An 18,848-nucleotide genomic window follows, 5' to 3' on the forward strand; every position below is an offset into this window, starting at 1 on the left:
ACTGTGCAAGGAGAGGGGATTGCTGGAGAAGGGCAAGGAGCTTGTGCTTCAACCTTCACCAGCTCCCCAGGCAAAATGAGCAGCAAGCAGTAGGGACTTATAGAGGCACCAGGTCCTTGTAGCAGAACAAAGTCAGATCAAAGCAGGGACGAGGCATCCACTGACCCTGAGAGCAGGGCATGGATTCCGTTTTCTATATGCCGTAGCCTTGTGTCATATGGCTCTAACAACAAGAGCAGAGATGTGCTTTTACCTCCCTAACACATATCTGCCAAAACACTACATATATCCTCTCCCTTGACAAACACACAAAGTTGCCCTAAGAAGTTGAATCTTGTCCCTTCTGTGGCAAAGGGAGAGGCTCATGCTGCTTGCTCCAACAACCCTGGCTCGTTCTGTGGCTCTGGTACCTGAGTAACTCCTGTGTTTGCTAATTGCTCTTCCTCAGAAATGAGCCAGGCACCGATGGTATCGTGCAACACGCTTTACATGATTTCCCATGGCAGAGGAGCCGTCTCAGTCCAAGCAGAAGGGGACACTAAGGAAAAACTTCTCCCTGTCCAGCTCTCAGCGTTCTAGTCACGGGACAGATACACTGTTCCGTGCATCTGACCCGTCTGCCCAGAGAGAACGAGGTTGCCATTTAAGGGTTGGGAACCAGTTGTTGAGTGAGTCAGTGTCAATCACAGTTACAGCTCGCAGAAACTAGCTCCAGAGTTGAAGGCTCCTGGATGAAGCCCAAGAGGGAGTGGAGAGGTGTGTGCAGGTCTTACACCTGACACAAGGAGAAAAATCACAATTTAAAAAGCCAAGCTAAGGAGGGGGGGAAAGGTGACACCTGGCAGGCACAGAGGGCAGGCAAGAGAGGTAGACCACACTAGCTCCCCTGATCCCACTTTATGCTTACAGGTGCTCTGATCTCGAGCTCCCTGGAGCCTCTCCCATGGCCTACAGCCAGTGTCTGTCTGCATACTCACCTACGCAGCTCCCATCGACTTCCTCAAAGCCCACAGCACAAACGCACCGGCCCACTGGTACCAGCCACTCCCCGTCAGCGCTGCAGTGCATCCTGGGGGGAGAGGCTGCCTCTTCAGCTGCATACTCCACGCAGACCCCGGGCACTTCTGTCAGCCCCTCTGAGCCCGCCAGCGTCTCTGGAAAACGGGCCAGGCCCCGCACCGCCTCCGGGCAGGTCTTGTAGTACACTCGGACGGACACCATCGCTACGCAGGCCCCAGAGTTCTGGAAGGCCAGGTAGAAGCCCCGTCGAGTCAGCTTCCCAATGGGGCACACTTCTGTGTTCAGCTGCATGGCGCCCGACTCGATGTCTCTGCTTGTGAAACTTCGATCTGCTGCCACGGTGTTGAGCTAAGTGAAAGAAAAAGAGCACAGCTTTACCACCTGAGCAGGCAGCAGCCGCTGAGATACCCGTGCCTCTCAAGCTTCTCGTACATGATGGACTTTCAGAGACTGTATGGTCCACTGCTTCTAGTGCCAGTGCACTGCATTCTTTCCTTGCACTTGGAAGAGGTGTTAACAATGAGGTCCACATCCTTTCTGGCCTCCAGACTTACCATCATCTCCTTTCAACTCCTTTGCAGTCATTCACTAGACTTATACAGTACCCTGTGTTCTGGGTATCTGATCTCAGGGGTCTTTAGGAACTGCCCCTAAAGGAGCAGATGTCTCTTCTGTGATATTTTTCTTTGTTTGCAATTGTATGCAGTAAAATCATAACACCACTTAGAGTTGTGTTTTTAAGTTGACCAGTGAATTACAGCCACCTGTTTCTAGGCTGTACTTAATGCAGGTCAGATCATCTACCGCAAGGTGCTTCTCATTAAGCACTCAGCATGTTTGAGTACTGTAAATACTTGGGTGAAAAATGCTCCTGTGCTCTAACATTTCCACTTCCTCAGCAAACAAAGGATGAGTGTGAAGGATGCTTTCTATACTTGGGCAAACAGGAAGGACCTCCAGGACATCATCTGATGTGGAAAAGCTGGACTGTGGGTGGGGTGGCCTTTCTTCTGAGAGACTGAGGATGGGGTGGCCTTCCTGCTCAGAGGGAGAGCCTGATAACTGATCCTTTCCCCCGCAGACCTCTCCCCACTGCGTGACACCACCCACTCTGTATAGTGGGATGGCAGATGAAAGGATCTGCACAGCAGCTGCATCTGGCAGTGGGATCATAAGGCAGGTTTAGGAGCTGCAGAGGTATCGTACACAAACTCACACAGTACGCTACAGAGGAGCCAGAGGAGCACTGGGGAGGGATCTTTCTCAGTCACCAGAGTCCTGCTCTGCCTGTGCTGCCTTTTACTATTGTTTTCATGATAGGCCACTTAAACTGCAGAGGAAAGTGCAGTCAAATAATATGAGTCTGTGGCTTATTTTAGGACAGAATTGAGTTACAGAACTTCCTCTGCAAAGAAGCTGAGGTTCCCTGCTCCACAATTCAAACGTTTCCATGGCAAGAGGGCACTATGTTGGGTGAAACAGCACATAAAATACAGCAGTGCTAAATACTTTCACACAAGACAGAATTTCATTATAGCAAAGCATCATCTCCAGTTTTAGAAAATAAGACCCTGTATCTTGTGACAATCACAGTAAATGATCAGGAGCACAGAGACCTGAACTGGATTCTGTTCTTCTCTTGGTCTAATCTTGCTTTATTACCTAAGGCAAGTCAAATTCCTTTGGTCTCTGCTTTACTATTTCTAAAAATTGGTGCAACCATCCAGCAGTGTTACAACACTGTGGAATCCTTACCTACACGCTGTCCAGTTACATAAGTGGTTATGCAGAATGGAGGTCTGATCTCCTTTGAGAACTCCTATGCCTCCTGTGGCAAAGACCGCTCTGAGCATCACAGAGGGCACTGGGAGCAAAGTTTATTTCAAGGACAACGCTTACTACCCATGCTCCTCCCCAGATGCCAGTTCTAGCCTCCCCCAGCCAGCAAGACACACCTAATTTAAGCTGAAAGATATGAGTCAGTCTTCACTCCCAGCGCTACAGACCTTGATGAAGAGCGGGCGGCGGAACTGGATCCCAACATCTTGTTCAGACTCCATGTAATAGAGGTTGAAGGTCTCTTTGCAGGTCACCACCTCGCCTTTGAAGCTCTTGCAGTCCCGCACCGTAAACTTGAGCTCCACGTAGACACGGGAGGCTGCCTCGCCCCGGTAAATCCAGTTGGTGCGAAGCCAGTGGTCGGTGTCACCCTCGGAAAGCACACTGCAGTCCTGGTACATGTACACCGGGGTGCCGTTGATCATCTGCTGCACTTCACTCCACTGCTCCCAGAGCAGAGCAAAACACACATCGTTAGACACATTGAGAAACAAATTCCACTTCAGATATGGCAAAATCTTGCCTAAAAGAACGATTCCTTTCCAGCGGTGGGAGCTCCAAGTCTGGCTAGCTAAAAGGTCTCTTACACCGAGCAAAAGCCACACCTGGGTTCCAATTTCTTTCATAGAATCAAATCTCAGATTGAGAAAAAGACCGACTGCTCCCACGTGCTGCCCACCTCTCTGCCACCGTTGACATTCCAGGTCATACTTACATCAGGTCTATTATCTGCCCCTGAAAATAGCGCACAGCACTTTGGGATAAGAGGAGAGATGGCCCGACACAATGGGAAGGTCAACTGCAGAAGGACTGTGCTAAAGCAAGCACTCATAAATTTGGAGTTCATGCTTCTTTTTGTGTGGTATTTTGCAAACTCTAATTTAACAATTAAAATTCAGTTGATTTTCCTGATGCCATGGTAGGTTCTGCTTCCTCCCCAGGCAGATAATGGCTGAGAGGAGGACATGGGCCCAGCTGGTTATATCACCTTACTGCTAATACTTGTATGAATCCAATAGTGTTTGAGACACAATTTAATATACGCTCTTGCTGAATTTTAGGTCGTTCTAGTTTTGTTTCCTCACCACAGGTCAGACACAAAATGCAAAGAATATTCACTTTTCAGTAAGTCACACATGAGAACTGAAAACTTGGAAAGCAAGGTTTTGTCCACAGGAAAAATAACTTAGATCATCTTTCCCTTCATGCTAAGACTGCCTTTCTCATTATGCTTTAAATGTTTAATCAAATTAAATTGAAACAAGTGCCCACATAGGTACTGGCACAAGTTTAAGCATCTTGGGTTTAAACCATACCCCAGGCTAAGATGCAATTTAAACAAGGTCTCAGTCTCTCTATTACTCTAAACTTGTCATCAAGTCTTATGGGCTGAGTGTGAGCTTCACACGTTTCTCCAGCATCACCACCTCCTGCACTCACAGCACAACCCTGCAGCCTCTGTCCTAGCTTCTGGCCCCACAGACCAGGCCACTCTGCTAGTGCAGTACAAGAGACCCAGGGAGTGCCAAACGAGGCTCTGCTTTCATGCTGTGACTTAAGAGCAGTGACCTATGCATGACTTCTGTGCAGCCCCACTCTGAAAACCATCAGAATACTTTCTTCAACCTAGGAAGGGCTGCTGATGGCACAAGCTCCTATCTGCCTGATTTCAGCCATTTACCTAAGTGCATACTAGGAGTCTCCTCCCAGGAAGTTCTGCGGATGGTATCTATGTGTTCCTTCTTGTTTCCTTTTCCTCCATGTAATTAATCTCCAGTGTTACCCCACCTTCTTAATCTGATCCAGCTGGCATAGACCTGCACCACACAGGATTTACACTTACTTCACTTACTGGAGGTCAAAGGACTTTGCATAGCATGAGAGAGAAACAGACTGATTGATGCCAATTGATCAACCAGAAGAGGCAACCACTTAATCACCTCTTGCAAGATTTCACTGAAAATCTTCTGGAAAATGCTGCAGAACTGAATTTACAACACATCCTGTAGTATATTTAAACAGAAGAAAAGAAGTTAGAAAGGAGAACAAGAGCAAAGTAGCTTTCATAAGGAGCTGCCAGTGTTAGGACTGGCTTTTAGAAGCATTTTTGCATGGGTGTCTGCCTTCACCAAGCTGATGGGAAAGGCATAATTGCATTTTAAGGCTGAGAGCTAAACAAGTTTCCATTAGCAGTTTACCCTAAAGCAGTACCACAGACAAGTGTCACCAGAAAGCAATTTTTGTTTGTCTCACCAAAAGACATGAGCTGTTGTAATGCATATCCCGAATACACCATTTTCAAAACTTAAGGGATACAGAACCAAAGTTTCATTTTCGATAGGGACAACTCTAGCAGAGAAAATTGGTTTAAAAACTCTACTGCTGGAAAAAAACCAACTGCTAACTCCTATATTTCTTAGCTCGTCTCAGCCCAGCTTCTTCCAGACTGAGCTCTTCAGGGCAAAGACGCTTAGCACTGACAATTGCAGTTTCATCTGCAGTGTGGTGCAAAGAAATAACAAGGGAGTCAGACATGGTTTTTCTAAACTCTCCTGTGGATGGGTAAAGGAAGTAAAATGAGGATATTATTTATGCTAACAATACAGAACTATTGTTAAACATGCCTGTGACTTCATTAATTCAGTGAAGCTTTTAAATTCAAAGTAGTAGAGGAAAACTGTTACATACTGCACTTAATGAAAGGGTGATGAGTCCAGAAGTTGCTAGGCAACTGTTTCATATCCTCCAAGAATCTGCTGCAAAATCAAAATGTATGCCTCTGATTTTTAATGTAATGTTCTTAATAAACTTGTGTGGTAAAGTCTGGCTCAATCAATATTAATTACTCGGCTCTCCAGCTGGTCTGCCAATGACACTGAATTAACCTCCTTTGATAATATAACCTTCTACCCACTTCATTCCAGGCATTGTATCCTTGCTCCAGTCATCAGTTTGGCCATAGGATGGAAGCATTCTTCTAGAAGAAGTAGGGAACGGTGCAAGTCAGGCTTCCTCATTTCAACAGTGAGTGAACTGTGGTTTTATGATGCTACAGAAAATTTTCTCATGAGATTCAGAATCACAGAAAGACTCAGATTGGGAAGGATCCTTGGACATCATCTAGTCCAGTTCCCTGCTCCAAACAAGCTAAAGAGTCCTTAAACTCTTTACATTTTATTCTTTAAAACTCCTTTTAGACTCTTTTTTTAAGTTTCAACTGTCTTTAAACTTTTAAAACCTTTTACAATTCTTAAAATGTTGCTAAGAAAACAAAAGCCAATGCATCCAGGAGAGTGCCATAAATTAGTAACTTGACTTTCTAAAAAGCCTAAGGATGTAGCCATTGGATTTAAGAACAAAAGGGTGTTCTGGGCTTCTCAGGAACTCACATATTAACACAGGCACTTGGTTCCATAGATTCATTCTTGGTGTGGTGATATAATACAGAGTAAAATAATTCCAGCACAGCTATTAGTGTTAAGGGAATGATACTTAAAGCAAGGTACTATCTCAATAAACTCGTAACACTCCAAATTTGGGAAAAAGAAAGGCAGCTTTCCTCCCATTTCTAGGATGGATTCAATACGAAAGCAGTGGTGGAGATGAGCTGTCTTTATGAAGGCAGTTCAGCATTACTTCAATGTCCATCTGTAAGGGCACCAGTAGATATTTGTGGTAAACAGTATTGGTGTGGTCTGTCATGTAAGTAAAAATCCAGAGATAAGGCACATGCCTTTTAATATCTGCCTTGCGTGACTCTGCATGGATTATACAGTTACAAGCTCAGAAGCCTACAGAAAGCTTACTCTGCTTTTTCTACAAATGAGGCTTCTCTAGGTTAGGTCTGTGTCACGGAACCTATCTAGGACAATGTGTGATCCCTGCCTCCATCCGAGAGCTAATCTTCCTAGGATCTGCCATAAGATATAAGATGGAAACAAATGGAGACAGTTTGTATGCCTTCTTGGAGCTACCGTCTCGGGTTCTGCAGGCATCAATAAAGCAGTCTCTTTTGGTTTTAGTCTTTATCTCTGTGGAAAAAAAGCCCAACAAACCTTTTATAATGATGAATACAAATTCCATGCTTGCTAATAAAGAGGTAGGCTTACCAGTGACAGAGGCAGCAGATCATGACAGTGTTGCAAATCCTCAAGCTCAGACTGGAGTCAAAAGAACCTGTGGCTTACAACAGTAATGCTGTCTCCATCTCCAGCTTGCCAGGGACTTGCCCTGTCTCCTTTCAGATAAGAGCCTGCCTGCTCTGACCTATATTTCAATTACTGTCGCATTAGCTTAGCACAGAGGCTTCCAACCTGTGGCCTTCAGACCCCTGGGGAAAGGCACAGCCATACTTTTAAGAGACTTACAGAAAGCAAGCATCTTGCCAATAGCCTTAAACTTACTGATCTAAGATGCATGTCTCCACTGCAAAAAGTCAGGAGTTCATCATATACTGAAAACCAATAGCTTGTTGAAGTTGAGGTTAGAGTTGCACCAAGATGAAAAGACTGGCTGAGTTAGCACAGCCACCTACAGCATGCTTGTGCTTAGCAAATGCATCTTTGTCCCATCTAGCTTGCAGAAGGATCCAGAGTGCTATTTTAATCCATGAAATCTCTTCCAGAAGAAAAATCACAGGGCCCCAAGACAGCAATCTTTTTCAGCAACAACACGCCACTGGCGTGTCTCGCCTGAAACCACCCAGCAGAACACTCACAGCTGAACAGTTTCTGTTCCCTTCCCCTGGCAGCCCTTTTGCCAGTGGAGCCTCTGACTTTTGTACAGTAGCATTTGCATGCTACCGTCACCAAAAAAGCCTTCCTGGAACAGATTCAGAGCTGAAGGCAATTGTACACTGCAGGTTCAGCTGTACTACATTCTTAGCATAGTGCCTCAGAGGAAAGTCTGTGACAGCAGAGACGGCTTGCTGGTACCTGTGGTGGTACAGTGAACAGCTTCTCTTCACCTCAAGCACACCTGACAAAAAACTGTCACTAGGTAAAGCTAGACCAGCCAGTCAAAAATAGCAGCACCACAGTGGTGTTTTGGCAGTATTCCAGAATGAAGTTTCTGTGACCCTTCACTGAAAGTTTCTCAATATACTTGCAGGTTCTTTTGCCGGTGTGGAAGCCAATTTAGATGATGATGGTGAAAGAAGTGTGGTGACATCTAGACACTTCATGAATCCTACAACTCTAGATCTGAGAGCAGCAAAGAGGCTGCTTTTATTTCTTTCATCATTTGGCAATGGTCAGGAAAGTTTCATTTAATCACTTCATCACAGAGCCTTTGAGACAACTGAACACAGAACTGATTTTTAATTGTCTACAGTATCTTTCTGGGTGGGCCGATATTTTTTCCTCACAATGATCCATTGATTATTTTCAGGGAGGAGCAACTGCATTACATAATTGCTTGTCCTTTAGGGCACTAGCACATAGGTTTCATCCCACCAATCTCCTTACAATTTAACTGGTACTCAGGTTATTAGGGGAAGATAAAGTGCTAATGTGAGCCACAGAGTTCCACTGATTACAGAACCTGTTTATCAAACCCAAGTTCTGCTGTCTGCTCATTCTCTCAACCGTCTGGCCACATTAAAGTCTTGCATGAAAACAGTTCTGGTCACAACAGATGCTACTGGGTAAAGGATAATGATAGTCTAGTCCAACATTTCACCCAGGTATTTTGGAATGCTTGTTTCATACATACCTATTTTGCTAACACCCACTAATGATATCCATAACTGCAAAAAAGGACAGTGGAAAATCAGATGATGCATCATAAGAGTTCAGAATTCATGGCTAAAGTCATATTACTGATAAAATCAATGTTAGCTCTCATGTTATTTTTTTCACTACATTGTACATTGCATAGGATGCACTGTAAATGGAAGTTTCTTTTTTTTTTTTAAGGCAAAGAGCTTGGTATGGTGTGAGTTATGGTTTTCTATGATGTGTCAAGTATACGCCCAATATCTACAGAGAACCTGGGAAATGAGTCTGATGGTGATGGGCAATACTTGCTCTCTTTGTATATAAGCTCCTTTTAAAGATGGATCAGGTGGAGTCCCACACAGGGACAGACTAATTGTGCCTTTTCTTGGAGAAGATCACACCTGCCTGGAGAAAAGAAGCTGCAGGGGATGGCAGCATGAAAGTCACAGTGAGGAGCTGGTAGGCTCCAGGTATAGAGAAGCCAGCAATTAGGCCTTAGAAGCAATGGAAATAACATTCCAAGAAATCAGAGGGAACAGACACATTTTTCTGCAAGTCTGCCTCTCAGATGGTAAGAATCACACTATAAAGCATAGGTCCATCTGGCAAGGACACAGCAGGCAACAAAAGATATAATGCCTTTCTTTTATAGAATCATAGAAACATTCAGGTTGCAAGAGACCTTTCAAGATCATCGAGTCCAACCATTAGCCCAGCACTGCCAAATCCACCACTAAACCCTGTCCCTAAGCACCACAGCTACATGGCTTTTAACTAGATGCAGGAATGGTGACACCACTTCCCTGGGCAGCCTGTTCCTGTGCTTTACAATCCCTTTGGTGAAGAAATATTTTCTAATAGCCAATCTAAAAATCCCCTGGTGCAACTTGAAGTCATTTCCTTGTGTCCTATAGCTTGTTCCATGGGAGAACAGACGAACCCCCACAATGCTACAACCTCCCTTCTTCAGGTAGTTGTAGTAAGGTCTCCCCTGAGCCTCCATTTTTCCAGGCTAGACAACCCCAGTTCCCTCAGCTGCTCCTCATCAGACTTATGCTCTAGACCCATCAGCAGCTTCATTGCCCTTCTTTGGACATGCTCCAGAGCCTCAATGTCCTTCTTGTACTAAGGGGCCCAAAACTGAACACAGTATTTGAGGTGCAGCCTCACCAGTACTGGGTACAGAGGGACTGTTACTTCCCTAGTCCTGGGGCCACACACCTGTGTCAGATACAGGCCAGGATGGTGTTGGTCTTCTTGGCCACCTGAGCACACTGCTGGCTCATGTTCAGCCATCTGTCAACCAACACCTCCAGGTCCTTTTCTGCTGGGCAGTTTTCCAGTTTTCCTGCCACTCTTCCCCAAGCCTGTAGCATTACATGGGATGGTTGTAAACTGCCTGCAAACTCACCAGTATTTTGGTTGATGTTATAATAAAAGTTGTGTGTTTGGTTGGGTTTTTTTTAAGTAGCCTGTTAGTGCTCTTGGAGGACCATGCTATAGGCACACATATCTCAAAGCCCCAGCTGTCTTGTGGTGCTTCTGTATTGACATGAGACACATTAGTGAACCTGGTCCACTCTCCTTCAACAGCTATAAAAGAGTGGATCAGCTTCCTGAAGCTGCTATGCAACAGTGCTATCATCACTGTAGAGCCTGAACAGCCCTGGTGACGTCAGGGTTGTACAGCATCTTTGATTTGGCTCAGAACATGGACTTTTCTGTCCTTCAGGTCACAGCCCTGAGTGCACTGCTGTGATTGCTACTTCGGTCTGTGGCAGTGATTTCATCCTAGGCTACCTGGTTGGTGGCTCATGCAGTCCAGCCTATGGTACAGTTATTAATTTACACTTTACATCCTCTCATCTCACTTTTTTTACTCTCCCATTTCACCACTCTTGAGTAAAGTGTATCTGGATAGGCCCAACATTTCTTTTCCCTTCTCCCCCAGATTCACACAAAATAACTTATTTTAACTTAACAGAGTATCATCAACAATTATCTCCACCAGTTTGCACATCAACAGCAGCAGGAGATCCCAGGGTAAGACCCTGAAGCCAGAGCTGTTCCCACTTCCAGTTGTTTTTTGACTTTACTAAGTATTTGTCCCTTATTTCTATACAGATCCTGTTCACATGGAAGAGCTGATCTCTGCACCTGATACTTAAGCTGAGAGCAGCCTGAGGTATATACTGCTCTAACCCTGTTCCAGGTTCAGAGGTGATGACATCCCTCTGAGTTAGATCTTAAAGGACACGTATTGTCAACAGCTGTGGGAAGAGATGCACATAATAATAGCATTTCTGATAGTTATTTTTCACACCACCTCTGGATGCTACAAAAAGCTGACTGGCTGAGACTCGCCCCAGGTAAGACTATCTGAGTGAGATACCAAGAAGTCTGAGTAACTGAACTGCCTAGGTTTAATGAAATAGGAGTGTTGTGCTGGAGTCACTTGCAGGTTGAGGGCTGTGTGGCCCACAGCACTGTTTCCTTCATCAGCAGGCCTATCTGAGCAGGAGTGGTGGAAACAGAAACCAGCCATCAGCTGCTGTTAACATCTGAGGCCTCTCAGTCTGGTGGAACACAACATCGCCTTGCTAGAACCTGCAAGCTTGTAAGAATTATCGTGTAGGCAGTGATATAAAAGTTGCTGACAGGTCACAGGTAGTTGATCTAGCCTATTATCTAAAGGAAATTATTGAGCAGTGTAGATTTTTTACTATGCCTGAGATTTAGTAGGAAAATAACAGCATTAAAAAAAAAGAAAACAGACAAACAATCCCACCCAAACACCAAAACCCTGAGCACTGGCTTACTCAAATTGCATTCAGATAGCTTTGGCATCTGCTATGTTCATAATCAGACCTCCTGTGAAACATGTGCTGCAGAACTACACAAGAATTACATCATTTCCAAAGTTTTTCAAGCGTTTTTGGAGCCAGTAGAGTTGTAGTTAGTGGCTATTTATTAATAGTCTCTGGGTACATTAGGTTACTGGGATTAAATGGACATCTTTAGGCCTGTGTGAGGGTAGACTTTGGAAAAGTTGAGTAGATCAGGTGCCATGTACGCTGGGAGACCTGGCAGAAAATTTGAAACTGATAGCAACACTTTGAAGTATGTGTGGAAACAAGTAAGACTATGGAATAGGAAGAAAAAATTATGTCCTCTACCTCACCATGCATAGGAGATAGAGAATAATGGCAGCGCAGAAAGGAGACTAAGAAAATAATCTTGAAGCTTCAATAATACTGTGATCCATGCAGAAATATATTTTGGGAAAAATAAGCTCCATAAACCAGCTACCAGTTGAGAACTGAGCATAGATGAACCTCTGATATGTAATAAATTTGACACAATTTGGCAATTAGTGGCAGCAGCAGATTTCATGTGATTTCTGAAATAATAGAGATCCAATTTAAAAACAAAGTTACTGTGGAAAAAAAAGACTCTTCCACAAGCAAAGATAGCTGTAGAACTGGTGAAAATAGGCCATTCAACAGCATAGAGAAAAAGTCATACTGAGAGGCCCAGTATGAAGCAGTACTAGTGACTAGTAACTTAAGCAGTCACACATTCTCATGAAAGTATGAATGGATTATGTAAACACCATTCACATACACAAAAAGGAAACCAGAAATAGTAGGCAAAAGGGAAATTTCAAAACAGGCCCTCAAGGTAGGAGTGAAAGAATGATAGCAACTAAAGACAGATATTGGATTGTCCACTACGTTGTGTCATAGGCTTACATAAACTGGTAGAGAAAATCCATAGGAATAGATATTACAATTCAAAACATTAAATCAGGTAAAACTAGGTGGACCTTTTGTGTCTGGGCTAAAAATTCAAGCTCATAATACTAACAAAGGATGCAAAACTGTCATGTAAACACAGAAAGATTTAGGTGGGAAGGGACCTATGGGTCTCTTTTGCAATCCCCTGCTCACAGCAAGGCTAACTTCAAAGCCAGGCTGGGTTCCTCAGGGCCTTGTCTATTAGAAGGAAAATACAAGAGGATAACATGACTCCTCATCACCATCCACTCCAAGCTGATGCAATTCTAACTTGAAAGTAACACAGAGATAAATAACTTTCTATACTGTTATTTTAGAAGCTGCCAAGAAGCAATGCTACTAGGACCGGTAACTGAATTTTCTCATGACAGGACCTGGAAAGTCCTTTTTGGACCATTTCAGTGATTTCTGAAATCAGTTCAAGTATCCAGGCTGTTTGTGCAGTATGGGGAGCCTTAAAGAAATGTCAGAGCAAGTAAATTCTGGACTCCTGACACCTTCAAAGTGACCATCATTAGTAATATATGTTAAAAGATGGGAATCTACCACTAGTAGTGTAATACATAGCTCCAGTGCCCAGCTGGTACTGCTGCCTCAATATTTAAATGACAAAAAAGTCTATCAAGAAATTTGTTAGATTATGTGGGTGTGGGGGTGGTAAGGTAGATAAGAAAGGGATTATAGAAACTACAGTGTGACTTTTTAAGGGTCTAGTTTCCAATGGTAGGCTAAAATGAGTGAAACCTTTTCTAAACAGCTACCACAAAGCAAGCTAGCACAAACCTTTTAGCAAACAAACTTATACAGACACTTAATGTACAGATAGTTTCACTTAAAGACTACCTTAAAGCCTAAGCAAGAGTTCACTGACAGTTAATGTACTCTAGAAGTCCAGAAAAATGACCCATGCTGTCCAAAACCGACTGGTATACAGTGTTCTTAGGCTGAGGATGTGTTAGCAGAAGCAATGGCTACACTGGCTACAGACCAAGTCTGGCCATGAAACAATCACATGCAGCAACCCACTTTATCCATTGTCACTGGCTAAAAGTGAGGAGAAAACAAAGGTGTAATTCTGCCTCCACAGAACTATCAAACTTCTTCTGAGCTATGCCTCAGAGACCTTGTCCATATAAAGTATGAAAATTTCTCTACAACACATTCCTCTTCTGTGTGATAAGCATATTGACACAAAGCCAGCTCACACATGGGAGATCTCTGGCATCTAAGGCTAGGTACTAAGGAGCAGTGTTACAAGAAATAGACCCTTCAACTCTGTATCCAATACAGCTCAGATATTTCCAGCCTGTTAGTAATGAAGCTAATTAGACTATTCAATAATAATCTTAGCCCTTTTGTGTAAAAAAGAAAAAAAAAAAGAAAAAAAGGAAGAAGAATTAATATCAGTTCCCTTTTGAACATATACACTACTGCTTTTTGGAAGAATGGTTTCAGAAACCATTCTTGGTCAAAGTTCTGATTCCAAGAGAATTGCCTATTGTTCCCCTTTTGCTTGTGGCAATTTGTCAGCCTTCCACCTAACAGTTATTGGGAAATGATGTAATTAGACAAATCCCTGCAAACGAGTTGCTCATCAGAAGTCAGTGAATCTATTCTTCAGCCTCTGTTGGTTTATCAGTTACCAGTAACCTGTTCTGTTCATTTAGATTGCTCTCAGGCCATGTTTTCCAGCATCTTCTACAATTCCCAGTTACAACTACTGTATTTAAAATACATGTGTTTTAAAAAGCAGACACAGCCCAAGTAAAGGGTCTGCCAACCTGCACTGCTGTGCAGAACCCACTGTGCAAAAATCAGATGTTCTGTAACAAGGTTTTTGTAGTCTTTCCAGCAGATTATTTTTAGAAAGCACTTTTCAGAATATTTTTTCCAATCTCTTCAAGAGGCAGACTTCATCCTGAACATGCCTGGAGCCTAGTATTGGGTTAAAATTACCACACAGACAGTTGATGGGGGCAACAAAGGGAACAATGGGCAAGACATGATCTACATGTGTGTCTCACTAGGGCACCTGCTTTGAGTAAGGTATAATAATAATAACCAAAACAGCTGTATTAACAAAGCACATGCAGTTTTGTCAGTACAGGAGAACCTCACTGTCTGGCTGTAGTATACACAAGTGCACTAGGAAGAAGAGGCTGGGGTGACTTTAAACCAGCCACAGTGCATTACAGAGGAAAGTTATGAAAACGAGCTAGGAACAGGCTAAACCCAGGTCTACTTTACAAGCAGCAAGGGCAAAGATTCTTTCTCCACAGGAGAGCTTGGGGCTTGCTAGAAAGATAAGACGTGGGTGAAGAACTGGAACTATGCATGAATATACATACTGCAGCACAGTCCCTGAATTCCCTTTTCTTTGTGCCTTCCTTCCAGCACTCCCACAGCCCTGGTGTTACAAAGGAAACCATCTTTGGTAATGTAGGCTGTGGTGCTAAAGGAACTGCTCAACTCTACTTCATACAAAATAGCCGTACTTGTGCAAAACCAGCTGAGGGCTCAGCCATCTTTTGGGTCCAGTTTTGTAGTGGTTTCAGGAGTAGATTTTGAAGTGCTTCCATCAGCTCAATTTTACGGTCATGAAACAAAGGGAAATGCCTCTCTCGTTATCAGCTGTGTGGACCAAACACAGCATTACAGCTGGGTGTAAAGTCCTAGAACCTTGCAGCCTACACAGGAGGCCAGATTGCTGCCCCATGACTTAACAGTTATTTCTTTAGTCAGCTGCTGAGTTAAAAAACATGTAACTGAATCATTCAGCTTAATGCTTAAGAAGAAAAAAAGACAGAACAATCTTAAACAGACAAAGATTCTAAATTCTTGAGAGCCTTGGAGACAGAAATACTTTTGCCATGGCTGCTTGCCCAGAGAAGGATACAGACAAGACATATTTGCAACATGTTAGAATGAAAACCTGGGTCATTATTTGGTTTTTCCTTTTTCTCCATTAAGTTTTATTACTTCATGGAAACAATGTATTTCAAGGACATGTTTAATCACTTGCTATTGGAAGTCAATAGGCATCAGAAGAGCTACTGGAAGTCAAGGAGGCATCAGTCCTTAAACAGTGGGCTAGTGGGTGAGGCTGCAGAGGTGAAGGGGCTGCAAGGGAGAGAGACTTACAAAGCATACAATGTCCAGGAGAGGGTGGAGCTACAGAAGCCCACTTTAAGGAGGCAGAGTGACACAACTTGGATTATGCTTTTCCATCATTGTACTCCCAGTAGTTCCCCTTCCTTGAACATGTTTACTCACCCCTACTTCTGGAGGGTCTGGAAGCCAGCCCAGTTCACCCTGTGCAGTGCTCGTGTTGAGAAGATCCACTGAAAAACAGAAGGAGAAGAAAAAAATAAATCAGTGACCCAACTCAGGCCCATGGAATGGCTTCATCCTCATTTTTGTCACAGAGGACAAAGGCTGCACTTCATCTCTCAACCCCACATCCTTTGTGACCTTCAAAAAGCATGGCTACAGGAAGATGCAAGACAGTATAGCTAGTCAAGAGTTAAAAGGTCCCTCTAATATAAGGCTCCCGACCCTTCAACACTCCTCTCCATCTCTCAACCCACATGTCCAAAATCTGCAACCCTGACAGATTTTTCTGCTTCCTAAAACTGTCCCAAAATGGGAGCAGGAGGCTGAAGCCTACTGAAATGGGAACAGCATTAACACCTGAACACATCTTTCCTCCAAACAGGACCGACAAAATGGATGAAGAGGCAGGCAATCAAATAAATTACCAACACAAAAGATCCATCAGTGTCGCCCAGGGGTACTACTCAGTGCTTGAAACATAGTGGGAAAGTACAGAGGCAGCGTGAAGCTGTAGAAGGGGCTTTCCAGTGTCACAGTACACAGAAGCCATGAGATGCACCAGTTGCTCAGACTGCAAGAGAATAATGACTACTGGCCATAGGTTGCCACCTCTTGCAGAATCGGCCTTCGTGGCTGTGTGAAGCCTTGGCTCCTGGAGTCATGTGACAAAGGAGAAATTCAGCACTACGTTCACTTTTAACCCTCAAATAAATTTGAAAGTGTGATCAGAGTTTGCCCTCAAATCTGGATCTGAAGAGAAGTTAAAATGTATCACTTCATAGGCAAACAGGGAGAGCTCCAGAGGAGCTGGAGTAAGTAGTAATGCTGGATGTGCAACTTCATGCCTGCTTTTGGGTCTGCCAGTGCTGCCAAAATAGACTACTGGGTTTGGTGCACCTATTGCAACCCCAGCTTGGAAACGTAGGAAACAGGAAAAATTCCTTGGGATTCCCTTTTAGATTCCTCTGGGTATATTCGGAGGGTTCATTTTTAAACATCTCAGAAAAGAATTTGGGGGTGAAAGGTAGGAGAGGGGGAAAATTTAAATGGTATTTAAATAACCAGATTTCCTCCCCCTCATCTGACTGCTTCACAAATGCTGCCTGCCAACTATAAGTAATAAAGCGCAGATCAGCAAGAGTCCTGTGGAATGAGGAAGCAGGCTGTGGGCCCAGAATCAGAGATAAGAGGGATTGCACTGCTGTTCTTACCTCTGAAACACCCTTTCAGGATTAGTAGGGAAAAGCAGGAATCCAGGTTTTGCAAGTTCACAAGATTCACAGCACGGTCATATGGCAAAACTGTGCTAGCCACAGACTCCCTGTCCAGACAAGGCTCCTCACTCACTTCTCTTCTGCCTTCTGCTCTCAATCTCTGTATCTGAGATACTATTCTTTTGTTGTTGGCTCCAAAATACTCCTAGGGTGAGGTAGCCTGTCCTTCCAGAACCGTCACCCAGATAATATCTATCCCACGCACTTCAGGCCTGAAGCAGTGATGTGGAAGTGAGAGGGGCTGCATGGCAAGTTCTAGCAGAGCAAGGGAAAAAGAATTCAGAAGCGGCCAGGATGAGAACCTTGCAGAGCCCGTGTGCCTTGCTGCTGCACCGCTGGCAGTGGCTCCTTCAGCTGCCAGGTGCCTGGAGGGGGCAAAGTCCACTTTCAAGAAGTACCCCTCAAAGCGAAGCCATTCTCCAAGGAAAGGAAGGATGGAGTCAGAAGGACTACAAGAGCACAGAGAATATGAGTACTCACGAGTTAAGCTCTTTGGTCCACGGCCTCCCTGCTAGGAATGCCATGTGGCTCTCCAGCTACATGGAAGGAGGCCTCCTCAAAAAGAAGAAAGACTTCAGATAAGAGAGGACACGGAGGAAATTAGCTGTTCCCAGGTAGACACATGAAGGAAGAGTGGGTCACAGACAGCCCAAATAAGATGGCTGAGACGGGGGAGAAACTGGCAGAGAAGTCCCCGAGTGTTACTGCCAACTACTGGTCACACACTCAGGGAAACCAGAGCCCATGTAGTGCTACGTTATGTTAGTTCTCTCCTTGGCTGGCCTTCACCCACCATGTCTGCTAGCTGCATCCATGCAGCTGGATCCTTAATAAAAACATGCTTGTCAAGAACGCTTTAAAGGCACACTCAGCACTTGCAGAGTCTGAGATGAGCCCATGGCTTCCAGTTATGACGAAGTCGTCTTGATCAAGAGCCTGGAGCAGCAGAGGAGAGGGCTGTCCTTGGGATCAAAAAGCCCCAGCACCTCTCACTGTGCAACAGACTAGTGGTCTCTGGCAGGAATTAACTACAGGACAAGGTAGGGAAGAGAACAGCGATTTACTCTTCCTCACCTCTCTTTTAAAAATTCCCATTCCCCAGATCTTTCATAACCACTGTGCAACTGCCAAGATGGAAGAAAAAAAGATCACTACACCTAATAAAAGGGACTAGGTGGAACAGAGAAGGGAAGCAAGAGAAACTTAAGAGAAGAGGTGGAAGAGGGATTTGTAAAGCCCAGCTCTACCTTGCAACACTGGGGTAGGTGAAGGAGACTGTCTCACCTTCCAAGCCTCTGAAAAAATGACTGTCCTTTTGCTCACAAGGGTTAACTCCCAAGAGGGCTTCCTGGAGAAACTGCGGGGGTGTTGGCAGCGGGGGAAGAAGCTTTCTGAGTTTGTGTTTAAACTTGTTATCTGCAACGCTTGTGTTTAAGGCAAACAGAGACAGAATTCTCTTGGATCACTGGATATGCCGAGGCATTTGTGCTTCAGCTGAGAGGGGGAGAATGTACCTGGGCTCAGTTCACTGAGCCACCAAGACTCTGATGGGGTTTGCTCCTGGCCTTCATCATCCCACACCCACCCGCCCTCCCCAGACACCCCAGTCCTTCTGCAGCTCCCTCCGGGTGGGCTGTGGTGGTCCTGGGGCCCCAGGCCTGTTGGCCAGGCCATGCTCCCTGCCCCTCTCGGCCTGCCCGCCCAAGCCCAACCCTCCAGGACCACGGGGCCTACGCTTACCTTCTTTCCCGGGCACCTCGGGAGGAAGGAGAGCCCAAAGGAGAAGGAGCCCGAGGGAGAGCTCGATCCCGCTCCGCCAGGTCCTCAGCTCCATGGTGGCTGGGGAGGAGGGCCGGTGGGCCCCCGCC

General features: G+C 44.7%; 1 protein-coding gene across 1 annotated transcript; it reads right to left on the reverse strand.

The window, feature by feature from the left end:
• Window positions 1-977: 977 nt before the first annotated feature.
• Window positions 978-18,814, reverse strand: LOC103777205 (ephrin type-A receptor 1-like; the record flags this gene model as incomplete). The annotated part of the gene is made up of 4 exons (XM_008944749.1): window positions 18,721-18,814; window positions 15,647-15,714; window positions 3,027-3,302; window positions 978-1,368 (listed from the first exon to the last, which is right to left on the reverse strand). Coding segments are annotated over exons 1-4 (829 nt in total), but the record flags the coding sequence as incomplete, so codon positions are not given.
• Window positions 18,815-18,848: the final 34 nt, after the last annotated feature.

The sequence above is a fragment of the Merops nubicus genome, unplaced genomic scaffold, assembly GCF_000691845.1.
Source record: "Merops nubicus isolate BGI_N331 unplaced genomic scaffold, ASM69184v1 scaffold13247, whole genome shotgun sequence".
NCBI lineage: Eukaryota > Metazoa > Chordata > Aves > Coraciiformes > Meropidae > Merops > Merops nubicus.